The sequence below is a fragment of the Pinus tabuliformis genome, chromosome 8 (genome assembly GCF_031772625.1).
Source record: "Pinus tabuliformis cultivar Carrire ecotype Pingquan chromosome 8, CPIR1, whole genome shotgun sequence".
Classification (NCBI taxonomy): Eukaryota; Viridiplantae; Streptophyta; class Pinopsida; order Pinales; family Pinaceae; genus Pinus; species Pinus tabuliformis.
Window position 1 is genome coordinate 761,063,444 of NC_142294.1, and position 13,651 is coordinate 761,077,094.

General features: G+C 37.4%; 1 protein-coding gene across 7 annotated transcripts in view; it reads left to right on the plus strand.

The window, feature by feature from the left end:
- LOC149237824 (uncharacterized) overlaps window positions 1-13,651 on the plus strand; it is a 479,771-nt gene that overhangs the window by 180,382 nt on the left and 285,738 nt on the right. The window contains exon 1 of one of the 7 annotated variants that reach the window (XM_089372814.1): window positions 6,180-7,231. The exons of the other annotated variants lie outside the window; for them this stretch is intronic. Within the exon in view, the coding sequence (XP_089228940.1) occupies window positions 7,139-7,231 (93 nt within the window). The 5' untranslated portion in view covers window positions 6,180-7,138. Of the gene's footprint in view, window positions 1-6,179; window positions 7,232-13,651 lie in introns of those variants that run through there. 7 annotated transcript variants of the gene reach the window in all.

Genomic DNA, 13,651 nt, shown 5'->3' on the forward strand with positions numbered 1-13,651 from the left:
AGGTTGAGTGAGCTCAATACCCACTCACTTATGGCACCTTACAATGGAGGATCTCAACCCTATTTATATCCTGTGTTACATGCAATGTTATGGGAAATATACCATAGGTCACCAAAACCATGATTGTAAACTTAAAACTCTTTGACTCATTCAAGAGTTACTGTTAACCTAACAAATGCATCATACTTGTGTAGAAACAATCTTAAAATTATCATCTTAAACAAAAGCACTAACAAATGAGGGAGGCAAGTTAAGAGGTGTATGGATACATGATGTTTTTTAGAAAATTCTTGCATGATAAACTTATAACTTTTTAAATCTTAAACTAACTTGATATTGGGGGTTGGTTTCCTTAATTATAAGGTATCGCGTTTGAAAATGTGATATGTATTCATTTCTCAAAAGTTTTGCTAAATGAAGATGTAGTAACATTATGATCTTATGATTGTTTTTGTGTACAACTATTCAAATTAGAAAATAGTGGAGTAGGGTGTTTGGCAACTAAGGTGAGGATTGCCTTTATGTGTGTGTGAGTGTATCTTAAGTAATTTAAACATGAATAAGTTTTCATATTCAAATCCTAGATTTAGGGTTCATAATCATGTGTGATCATTTATTTCATTTTAATGGATTAATTACTTTTTACTTATCGATCCCTAGATGACTCTTAGGGAGTGAAAGTTTGACTCTCAACTTTGTGAGTAGGGTGGGGTCTTTTGTTCGAGCTCTAAACACTAACTCTCATAGGGAGTGGAGGTTTGACTCTCAACTTTGTGAGTAGGGTGGGGTCATTTGTTCGAGCTCTAAACACTAACTCTCTACACCACATGGGAATTTATTAGAATCTAAACTCTAAATCCTTTTGAAGTGCAAGTGGAATCACCAAAGATTTATAGATTTTTTATTCAACCCTTTTTTGTATTCAGGAGACATATACCTATACCTATAGGAACGAGGCTTTGCAATCGAATGGAATTTAATGATCTACTTTTTTACCCTCTTACACTAGAATCTAAAGTTATAATTTTTTATGACATTGTAATATTTTTGTTATTTAAGATTTATTTTTGAATGCATCAATACATTCTATAACATCTTGAATAACGCTTCGACATTCCATTTATGTAAACTTGAAATCTTCAATTCACACAATGTTTTTACTAAATTTCACGTATCTATGAAAAACTGAGAACATTTAGATTCTATTAACGTTTAGAGGTGAAATTGTCTCCGACAATGATTTACGCATTTGATAATGACATCAATGACATCACAAAGTGAACTTGCCCAATCCTATTGCAACCTAAAAATGCCAAAGGTCTTGTCATTGTTGGTATTCAATTTAGAGACCCACTAAATATAAAAAATATTCATAGATGCGTTTTTTAGCACAATCCGGTGGCGTAGTTGGTCAAAGCCCTTCCAAATTGTTGTTCCATTCTCATGAGTCTTTTTACATAATCACCCGACAATTGGGTTGGCTGGACATGAGGCCCTTCGAGTGGGAGTGGGCCAGTTTAAAGGCTTACAACGAGATAAAAAAGGGCAAAAAATCTTCTTGGGGTCCATGACCATCCATTCCTTATGAGGGTGATTCTAATGACTCGGAAAAAAATTGTTGAGGTTAGCCAAAATAGCGGATGGTTAATAAGCATCTAGTTAGGTTTCGATGAGGATTAAACACAATGATTCTCAAGAGAATATGTCAACATATGCTTAGTCTTAATATTTATCAACAACTAATGTATTAAAGAATTTGTTAAGTTGCATTGACTTTTAATAATTTAAAAAATTAGATTTGTGCCACGTGGCTCCCCGCCCATCAATTTCTCAGGTATTTGAGATTATTCCAATTCCAATAAGTTCCTCATTATTATTTATAACATTCATTTATATATAACCAATTTTATTTAGCAAAATGTTCCATTACTTTTAGTAAATTTAAAAAATTAGATTCGTGCCATGTGGCTCCCCACCAATCAATTTCCTAGAGATTTGATATTATTCCAATTCTAATAAGTTCCTCCATGATAAGTTCATCATTATTATTTATAACATTCATTTATAATTCTTTTTTTTCTTAAGTTAAAGTTGATCCATAACCTTTTTATACATGGTTAATCAGGTAAATGTGTGCATTAATAACCCATCAGATTACACTGAATTGAACATTTTGCATTATTAATAACCCATCAGATTACACTGAATTGAACATTTTTCATTGGAAAACTTGTACGCAATATTGAAGTCCATTTAGGTTCAAAACTCGTAACTTATTTAACCTGCGGGGTTATAGAGATAGTCTCAACCCAAACCTCCTTAATAAGTGACTACCTCCTTCCAAAACAGAGCATCAAGATGCTAATAAAGAAGAGGCAACAAACTCTTCAATGGGAAATCAGAAAGCAAGGTCAGTATGGGAAAACAGGGACAAAGACTCAAATGTGAGTCTTGCATGTCAAAATAAATAACAATCAAGTCATACCCAGGTTTCCTTAAAATTAGTTTGTTGGAACTGTAGAGATTACCCATGGAGATGAGGACTTGGGTTAGGGCCTATTAAAGAAGATAGAGGCATAATTTGCCTCATAGAAACACATGAGCATGAAGGGTGCAAGACACCTCTGTTTGAAGGATACTAGAAGATGGCAGTGTGGAACAAGGCAGTAGGGAATGGCAAAGGGCATGGGGGTATCATGGTTTTAGTAAGGGAGAAAGAAGGTCGTTTCATTCAGTTAGAAAAAGAAGACTCAAATAAGCAATTCATTTGGTTTAAAATATCAGAAAATGGAAACCACATCAGAATTTCAGCTTGCTATTTTCTGCCACAGGTTTGAAAAATCTACAAAGGTAGAGGGCTTGACCACAAAGATCCATTTGCAGCCTTAAAAGCGGATATTGCAACATATTCGTAGCTAGGTGGAGTCCTTATAGTGGGTGATTTCAATGCTAGGACTGCAAGTGAGCGAGCTAGCGTTCTTTGTTGTAAAGATGAGCTTACAAAAGAAAGTAATCATCAGTGGGAAAGAATTTCAGAGGACAAGGACTGCAATCTCTTTGGTGAACAATTGCTTACTCTATGTGGGGTCTTTGATTTAGTCATTTGTAATGGCTTGACTAGATGGGCAAAGTTCGGTAATTTCACTTGCAACACTTACAATGGAGCAAGTGTGGTAGATTATGTAATTTGCTCGCATGGTTTGTGTGAGAAAATGGAGGAAATTTTGATTGGAGATCAGTTGTGGGACTTGAAATCAGATCACAAGCCAATTTATTTATGTTTCTCTTGGATTGGAAAGAAACAATTAGAGCCAAAAACTCAGCATGTCCAACAAATCTCCCACGGGGCAGATCTCTTTTGACCCCATAAAATAGTAATACTTTCAAAATGATGCTAGAGAGGCTCTTCGAGAAGGAGAAAATTACAATTCATAGCATTCATAGTCATGAATTAACGCATTTAATTCAATGCGCACTTGCAAAGTGCAAAAGAGAAAAAATTAAGAAGTCTGAAACAAATTGCTTTCCGGTTAATGCTTGGTTTGACGAGGAATGCAAAAAGGAAAGGAGAATGTGGAAAGAGTCAAATAAGGATAACACAAAGCTCAAAGCTTACAAGCAGTTATTAAGCAAGAAAAATGTTGATTTCATGGTTTCAAGGAGGGAAGAACTAATCTTCCTTGGGAAAAATAATCCCAAATTATTTTCGAAGGAGCTCCAACCGAAAAAGATATAAATTGGAAATAATATTACAACTTCTAAATGGCTTGACTATACAAAACAACTCTATGAACAGGTTCCTAAGGTTGACCCTCCCTCCTTGGTCAACACTGATACTGAACTCTTCACGGTACAAGAGGTAGAGATGGGTATCAAGAAGTTGGGTGTTGGAAAAACAAAAGACTTAGCTGAACTCCAAGAAAAATATCTAAAGTGGGGCTAAAAAATTATTGCACCTCACATTACAAAAATCTTCAACAACATCATACAACAAGGAATCCCCACAGATTAGACAACTAGTCTGGCAATATCTCTTTTCAAGAGTGGTGACATCAATAATCCCTCCAATTATAGGATCATCGTGATAAACCATTTGTTTGCAAAGCTATTTGGAAGCATGCTAGAAAACAAAATTAGCAAGTGGGCAAGAGAAAGAGATAAGCGTGCTAAAGGGCACGCAGGTTTTAGACCTAAACATTCCATAGTTGATCATTGTATAACTTTAAGGCACATCATTGAAAAAGTTTGGGAGAAAAAGGAAGAAGTCTCTTGTTTCTTTGTTGATTTCAGAAAAGCATTTGACTCGGTTCTTAGGGATAAGCTTTGGCATAGAATGGAGGAACTTGGGGTTCCTAAACATTTGAGAGTAGCTATGCATAGGTTGTATGAAGAGGTGAAAGTCAAAATTAGAACTTTAGTAGACATTTATGAAAGTTTTAGAAGCAATATCAGGGTCAAGCAAGGTTGCCCAATGTCTCCTACCCTTTTTGGTTTATATATCGACAAGCTTGAGGAGTAGTTAAATTCGCAAGGGGGTGATGGTATCTATTTGGGCAAGTTTGTTATAAGGTTTCTTTTGTATGCAGATGACCTTATTCTGATTGCTAAATCGGCTCTTCGTTCGCAAGAACACTTACTATCCCTTGAGCATTTTTGTAGAAGTGTGGGGATGCAAGTCAATATCAGCAAAACAAAAGTAGTGGTCTTCTCTAAGAAAAGAAAAGATAACCCACATAAGTTCTACTTTGAAGGCAACATTCTGGAAGAAGTTGCGGATTACAAATACCTCGATATTGACTTCAACAAAAATCTAAGCTGGAATGGTTGTAGAAGGAAAAGAACCTTGGGGGGTTGGAAAACATTTTATGCTTTTCAAAATAGGTGTAGAGAGGCAGAGTAATGGGACTGGAAAACCGCTCAAACTCTTTTTGGGCTTCTAGTGATTTTGGTGATTCTCTGTGGTTGTAAACTATGGGCCAACAGTGCATCGGACATGTAGTGGAGACAAATTGAGAAAATTCAGAAGCGTTTGATTACAAACAAATTTAAGATTAAAAGCGCAGTTCCTTATGATATTTTGTTAAGTGAAACAGAGACTGCTTCTATTGAAGCAATTGCTATGGTGGGAGTCATAAGGTATTTAAAAAAAATTGAGCAAATTGAAGAGGGTAGATGGCCTAAGGTTGTCTTTAATGATAGATTGTGCAAGAGCAAAAAAACTTGGATGCAACAAAATAACAAATAGTTTAGTAAATGAGGTATTTGCTTGAATGAGCATCCCATAAACAATAAAGAGATAAAAGCTTTTGTTATGGAAAAGTTCCACAAGCGTACTTGGGATAAGGAGCTAGGAGGAAAGAAAAATTACTATATTGAAGTGTTTAATCCCACTCATAGTCATCAACCAAAAACATACATAGAGGCCAATATCTCTTGAGAGCCAAAATTCTTATTACTCAGTTAAGGACTAATTATGATCAACTCTGTTGTGAAACAGGATGCTGGAAAATGCCAAAGGAAGCGTGGGAGGAAAGAGTATGCATTTTTTGTTCTTCCAGAAAAGTGGAAACAGAAAAACATTTCATTTTAGAATGTGAGGCCTTCAAAGACAACAGGAAAAGTTATGCAGATACGCTGGCCCCTAGCTCTTGGGATAATATATTGGGCGCTAGAAAATGCCAAAGGAAGTGTGGGGGGAAAGAGTATGCATTTTTTGTTCTTTCGGAAAAGTGGAAACAGAAAAACGTTTCATTTTTCATTTTAGAATGTGAGGCCTTAAAAACAACACGGAAAGTTACGCAGATAGGTTGGCCGCTAGCTCTTGGGATAATCTATTTAGCGAGGGATTTGTCGAGAAGTTGGGAGCATTTATTTTGAAGCTTCACATAAAAAGAGCCGAATACATGAAGAAACAATCTATGCCATAAGCTATCTTTAGTCTTGTGGATGTTAAAATAATTTATTTACTTAATTCTTTCCTGATTTATGATGTATTATTAATTTATGGATATCAGCCACAATAATGCATTTTGAAACTGAAGCAATGTTGCCCTACTAGAAACGCTGTGTGACATTTCGGCCGTGTAAGTTGGGTGGTAGTGGGGCCAAGAAATATAACAAGTGCTGGTTAATAGATATTTCTTTAAATACGTCGGTCAAATAGAATCAGCTTTAACGAGTCCCGCTAAAATGATAAAATTGTCTGTCTGCTAGTACGCTCTTCGGCCAATCATGTTAATAACCAGACCTGTGCGAGTCTGCTTCCATCGCTCCCTAATGGATCGGCGCCGTCATTGCTGCGCTAAATGACTTTTAAAGGCCAAATTCCTTCCTACTCTCATTTCCAAGAAAATTAAAATCTCTGCATCTTTCGCTGTTGAGTAAATCCCATTTACTAACCCTTGCTTTCAGCTGAGCCCATGAAGACGATATCAAAATTGTCACTGTACGCTGAGTTTGTATCCTAAGACCACTATATTTTGCACGCTTTAAAGAATGAACTGTGCCTGTGTCGAGTCCACCACGGTTTCTTCTCTCCAACACTGACAATTACGGTCTCAACAGTTGGAATCAGGGTTTATGGCTGAGAAACTAGTCTTCGGAGATTTTTTTTTTCACATAAGAAATAGAACCAAACGCAAAATTCGATCAAAAGTTCGATGTTAATGCTGCATGTAGAGAAAATCTGTGCATAAAAGGACTGCTGCTTTGCAATAATTAAAGAGTTTGTAACATTTCGGTCAAACTTGTAGGTGCAAGTCTTGAAGGCTATATTATCTAATCAATTGAAAATCTGCGATTCTAGGATTTCATAGCCAGATTCTGGGCAAAAACGGTCACGAAAGATGACTGTAAAAAGTCGAAATCGTTGCGTGTTTAGACTTACGCGTAGAAGAAACGGTTAGGCATTCAATTGCCAGATTAGTTTGTTAAAGCAAAGACCAATGGACATTCCCGGGTGTTATCTCGTTGAATTTACATAAGCAAAGCAGCAGCTGAGCTGGTACAGTGAGAAAGTCGAAGTTGAGCTTATATTTTTAATGAAAAGAACGCGGTGAAGATCCAAACACGAAAGCCAAAATAGAGTAGTTTGGTCCTTTTATGGCTCTCCGTAAAATAGGAAAGCAGAGGAAATAAAATGTACACGAGAAATATGCTAGATTCATTTTGTGGAAGTCCGGGCCGGACTTTTGATCTCAGGGCAATTGCAGAAGGTTCAAATGGGGAACTGGTTAGTTCACTGAAACTGTTTAGATTGCTTCCTTTTTCACTTTGAAATTACAATCATTAGGCTGTGCCATTTTGCGTTCCTTTATAGGATCTAGGAAGTTCTTTGACAGGTTGATGGTTTGTCTCTACCAATTCGATGATCTGATTGCTAGAATTTAAGGATGTAGTAAGGCATTTTGGCTCTGTCATTCTGAGGGTCGCATTGTTTGAATAGTTTGGCATTGTTTGCACACTACTTTCTTTCATATCATAAATACATATAAAAACTCCTATTGTTAGCTCAGGATTACTTGTGACTGAGTTGTATCGGATTGTTAAGATGAATTTAGTTTGCCAATTTAGATCAGAACAACTTCAATTGTTGCAGGTGTCCTGAAGTAATTGATGCATTAATTTAAAACAGAGGAGAGTTTTGAGAAGGTTGTCCAATTTATTCAAAATTAACCACAAGCAAGTTGGCTGAAGCTGGAAACAAATCATTTAGAACTTAGAAGTAATTAAACATGCCTCAATATATCTTCCACAGTGTCAAATCAGTTCATTCCCATGTTCTAATTTACTCACTTTTTGCAGTAGACGGGACGTAACTCTTAGTTGAGGTCTTCTATTACATGAATTTAACATGTCACTACATATTTGAGGCTCTGCTTGGGACTTGCCATGGGTGGATTCCAAGATGTGGTAATTAAACTAAATCATCTATCAATCTTTTACAATCTAAAATGAAATTTGCTCGTCATAAAAACAGCACATGAATTTTAACTGGCTTACAGTGGATTACCACATTTGGTATCATCTATCAATCTTTTACAATCTAAAATGAAATTTGCTCGTCATAAAAACAGCACATGAATCTTAACTGGCTTACAGTGGATTACCACATTTGGTTAGTTTATACTAATCATCGGTTGCTTAATACTAATCATCAATTTTACCTTTTTCCCTTGAATTTTACTCTGAACTAAATTTTGACTCTCAACTACAAGATCAATGCTTTTAGTTAAAGCTTCCTAGGGTGTTGTCCTTCATCTCTTTGTTGGATATTAAATCTTTAATAATAATATTTTTTTTCGTGAAAAGTATCATGTTAATCAAGTCCAGTTTGCACTCTGTTAATTAACATTAGTCAATTTAAATTTTATAGTTTATCTTGTCTTTGGACAGAAATCCATTAAATATTGAGCAAATTAGAATTTCCAAGTTCTGTGTTATTAGAATACTTTTCAAAGACCTATCAAGATGCTTTAAGAAATGCGGATAACTGCATTCACAAGAAAAGGAGTTATTTTGAATAAGTGGATCCAGCAATCTGCCATCTGGCTCTTATAATGGCACAATTGGTTGATGATGATGATTTTGGATTCCTTCATATTTACATTAAGCTGTATCTCAGTAACAGTTATTATTTTTACAGTGATTTGTTTTGAACCAAATATTGATAAATTTGGTTGAAGAAGACTTCTGGTTTCTTTTAATGTTAAACGAAGTGCCATTCTGCACTGAATGTTATGCTTAAGTAAAGATAGATATTCTATTTTTTCAAGTTTTGATATAATGAATTTTTCAAGTACTACTTTTACACATAGTTTTAGGTTTAAAGATTACAATTTATTCAAACATGCATCCCTTAAGAAAAGGATTTTGTTCTAGCCCTTCAAACAAAGACATGCATTTTTCTAGATTGGACATTCTCAAAGGGTACAAAAGCCCAGACTCTACTTAAGGGGCTGTTCGATGCTAACTTGAAATGCCTCATAAACAATGACATTATTGAACATGTGCAATTCGAACAAAATTGGCTTAAATTGAGGTCACTCTCAGACACACTGAAATCCCACTTTTTACTTTGAACTTTGTATGATTAGAATTTACCATGTATCAAATTGATTACAGCCTCAATACATCTTCCTTGAGAGTGTTAGTTTTTTAGCATCAAATGTGTTCTAGTCATAAAACTTGGTGGAGAGGCTAGAATACATGAGATCTCCATAACCTAGAAATCGTTTATGGAAATTCCACCTAGAGATGGCTTAATTAATCAGAAATAATTAAGTCAAGGTGAGAATAGTCTAGAAACTCACACTGGTTGACTTCAAGATGATCCTAGCCGTTGATTAAGTTGCAATATTGGCCGTTGGTGCTCCAACAAAGGATTATAAGAAGAAGTCGATGGGCACTTGGAGAACACACTTCAACAGTTCAATTTACTTGGTAGATCGATTTCCAGAGAGCAACAGTAGTTGCTAGAGAGCCAAAGATTGAAGCAGAGAGTGAGGAGTAGAGACAGTGATTCGGAGGAAGTTTTCCAGATCTGGAGAGGCTGTAGCAAGAGGTCGAGTTATTCCCAGTGGGGCAGTGTAGAGGACTGCGCAGTTGCTTTAGAAGAGCAACTCGATTTAGCTGGAGGAAAAATCGTTTTCAGTTCTATAGGTCGGGAAGAGGTTCAAGAGTGTTGGAGAAGCGATTTCCTCAGCATAGACAAGTAGAACGACTTCATCAGAGGTAGTTCCAGTGTAGATGTCATAGGGCCCGCGCAAGCACTGCGCAAAGGTCAGCGTAAGGGTTCCAGGAGGACGAGCTTCTGAAGGAAAGTTGTGCCGAGGTTTCTTGTGGAAGAAGGGTAATTCCCTTTGATAATTCTGGCTATATTTTCTTGATGTTTGGATTGCCAGTTGGACATCCATAGATTGTACTCATAATTCACCGCTGCATAATAATAAAACTCTCAGTTGCTACACCGGTTTTCCCAAGTTGGTTTTGTTCAAGGACAATTGTCCAAAAATAATTGTGTTATATTTTTATGTGTGTGCTAGATTTTTTTAGTTTCCAGCGCTATTTTCTTGTACAGTTTATTTGTGAAAATCATAGTGTGAATTATTTGATATTTGTCGTAGCAGACAACAGATAAATTATTAAATAAATTAACAATTAGAAAAATAATTTCCAGTTGCTGTGATAGATGAAATTATCACAGAGAGTTGAGAAAATTGAGCATTTTCTAATAAAATGGAAAGGATGTTTCTTCTCCATATAGGTCTAGCTTGGGACACTTGAAATACATCTTGGTCCCTTGCTCCCTCCAATTTCAAATTGACTAACAAGCTAAATTGCAATCAGCTCGATTTCCCTCCCAATACCACCGAACGAAACCCTCTATAACTCTCCAAGTGGCCCAAATGGTCTTGAAAATGAGAAAGCCTGAAACTTATTCACTAGTGACTAACTGTTATGCTTAAGTAAAGATAGATATTCTATTTTTTCAAGTTTTAATTGAACGAATTTTTCAAGTGTACTTCCTTCACACAAAGTTTTAGGTTTAAAGCTTACAATTTATTCAATCATGCATCTATTAAGAAAAGGCTTTTGTTCTATCCCTTTAAACAAACACAAACATTTTTATAGATTGGACATTCTCATAGTACAAAAGCCCATACGCTACTGAAGGGGCTGTTCTATGCCAACTTGAAATGCCTTATAAGCAATGGCATTATTTGTGAAAATTCCTAAACTGGAATCCCTACTGCAACAACTGATGATATTTCTCTTACTTGTTAGATTTACATGAACAAGTTATTAGCAGTTTCCTACGGCAAATATTGAAATACATACACTGCAACCTTCACTTAATTAATTTATATGCAGAAACAAAAGATTGAGCAAGAAAGAAAATACAACACAATAACATCGTTATTTTTGGACAAATGTCCCCGGAAAAACCCAATGCGGGGAAACCGGTGTAGCAGATCTGAGGTTTTATTATTATTTCAGAGAGAGAAATACTGGCAGAAAGATTTGTGAGATTACTTCACACAATCACTGAAAAAAATCTCGGTTGATTCGGTCATTGGATGAGGTGCCTCTGGCAGGCCCTGTGCTGCCTCTGCGCAGTTCTCACGCTGTCCCTGTGTTAGCCTCTCTAGACACTGTGTCACCCAGCCAGTTGATCGATTTGCTGCTCGGAGTCACTGCTCGCAGCCTCTCGGTTTCACACCCTGGCTCTTGACTTCTGAAACTAACGTCACTGCAAAATTTTGGACTCTCTCTCACCCTCTGTGTTGCCTCTGCGTGGCCCTGCTTCAGCCTTTGCATGAGAGCTGCTGGATCACTCTCTGCCTCTCTCTGCTGATGATTCTTCGACTTAGAGAATCTCTTTCTCTCTAGATGCTATCTCTGCTCCTCAACTACAAGAAATCTACTCGATCAAAATTTCCTCCTGAGAACTTCTCACTTCAGAAATTCGATCTCTTGATCTCCTGGTGTGTTCTCCAAGTGCCCATCAAGCTTCTCTTATAATCCTCTCGTTGATCAATCAACGACCCATATTAGATTCTAATCAATGGCTAGGATCATATTGACTTGATCTCCGCCTTCTTCTAGAAGTAACACCCACAATTTAGATTAATACCTATAATTATTTTAATTTCCTAAGTTTAGACTTAGGGTCCCATTAAAAATAATTAATTATTTTAATAAAACTGTCTCCGGGTGTAATTTCCCAAAACGATTTCTGGGTATTGGAGAATGCATGTGTCTAAGCCTCCCTGCAAATTTTGAGACTTAGAGAACATTCGATGCTACCAAAAATCAACACTCCCTCAATTTGAAGCATCACATTGATTTCATAACATTGTCCTCTGCGCTGTTAATGTCTGACATGTTGTTCACCAACCATTGCGCTGCTGCTGACATTGCCATTGTCAACACTTCATCCGTACTGCAACTCCCTCAGAAATTCTACATCCATGCCGTTGTTGGCACTGCCCCTACACTGCAAACTATTGCTGCTACTCCATCAACAATGGAAAAACATCCCAAATTACTGAACTAATTGTGTTCAATATGATACCATGTGAATATTGAAGTCTGATTGCTACTAGTCTTTGTGTTGACCCTTTGAATCTACTGTGTTGCTGCTGACCTCTGCCCTATGCCATCTGCATTGCTGCCAACTCTGCTTTGTGATGCTTAGACTCTAGCGCTCCTAGCCACTGCAACTGTCTCTCCGACACTCCTCGGCATCATCTAACACTAGTCCATCCTGCGACCTCTGATCTGGGCTCCCGTAGCAAGGAATTGATCCAAGAGGTGGGCTCATCAAGGATCCTGCCCATCTATAGCTTTTTCGAACTATAACTCCAAATCAACCCACCTCCCTCCTGGAGGTATCTTGGTTGTCATGGCAAAATATGATATACTCATACTGCAACTGCTACTGCTCTGCTAATGCTTCTGCACTGCTGCTTCAACTACTTCAATAATGAGTCTAATCTCCCCAGATCCAAAAGTACTAGCCTCCATAGGGTTGCTCCCTTTGAAACTAGACTCCCTTTGAGTCTCGATCTCCTTATGGGAAATATCTCTACTCCCTCTTGGTAACTCACACAATCTTCCTGTACTGGAAACTAGACTGTGAAGCTTTGTGCTAGGAATCTTCTGGCTGGAACTGCACCTGCATATTGCAACTGGGCAATTCACACTGCCTGTGTCACTACAACTAGATCTGCAACTGTCTTCTAGAAACTGACTGCAACTAACTATGCAATTGTCATTTGAATGACTAGCTACATCTGTTGACATTGTGATCCTCCTGCTACTGATTCTGTTGGGCTCCTATAGCAAGGATACTGATCCATGTGAGAAATTTGCAGCAACTATATCTAATTGGCTACTCTTCCATGCATTTTGCCCATCTTTGCAACAATGTCGAATTGCCTCCTCTCTCCTTTGCGTTGCTGCTGGGCTAGCCTATGCACTCCCTTTCGAAGTCAGTAGATTTGCTGCCCCTTGCTACTGCTCAACTCATGAGAATTGAAATTCCTTGGCTAGGAATTCTTTGAGGAAGAATTTCTTTCAATCGTGCTTCTCCTCTCTTCTGACGATTTTCTGCCTAGCAAACTGCCTGCAGAAGAATCTGCGACCCACTGGCTCTCCTCACGCTGAGGCTTTTGCACTGCTCCCTTTGCCTCGACAAAACTCGATTTGGATGCTCTTCTCTCGGTCGACTCACTCGGAGAGAGACTGCCTCGAAATTTCAGCCCTCCGGCTAAGAACTGCGCAAACCCTTTGGGGTTTCAAACTGTTGCCTCCTGTGGCTTTTTGATTTCCCTCTTCTGCTCAGTGATGGGTTCTTTGGCACTGCTCTTCTTGTTCCACTTGTAGCTTTGATACCATGTGAAAATTCTTAAACCAGAATCCCTACTGCAGCAATTGATGATATTTCTCCTACTTGTTAGATTTACATGAACAAGTTATTTGCAGTTTCCTACGACAAATATTGAAATACATACACTGCAACTTTCACTCAATTAATTTATATGCGAAACAAGGGACTGAACAAGAAAGAAAAGACAACACAATAACACCATTATTTTTGGACAAATGTCCCTAAAAAAACCCAATGCGGGAAAATCGGTGCAACAGA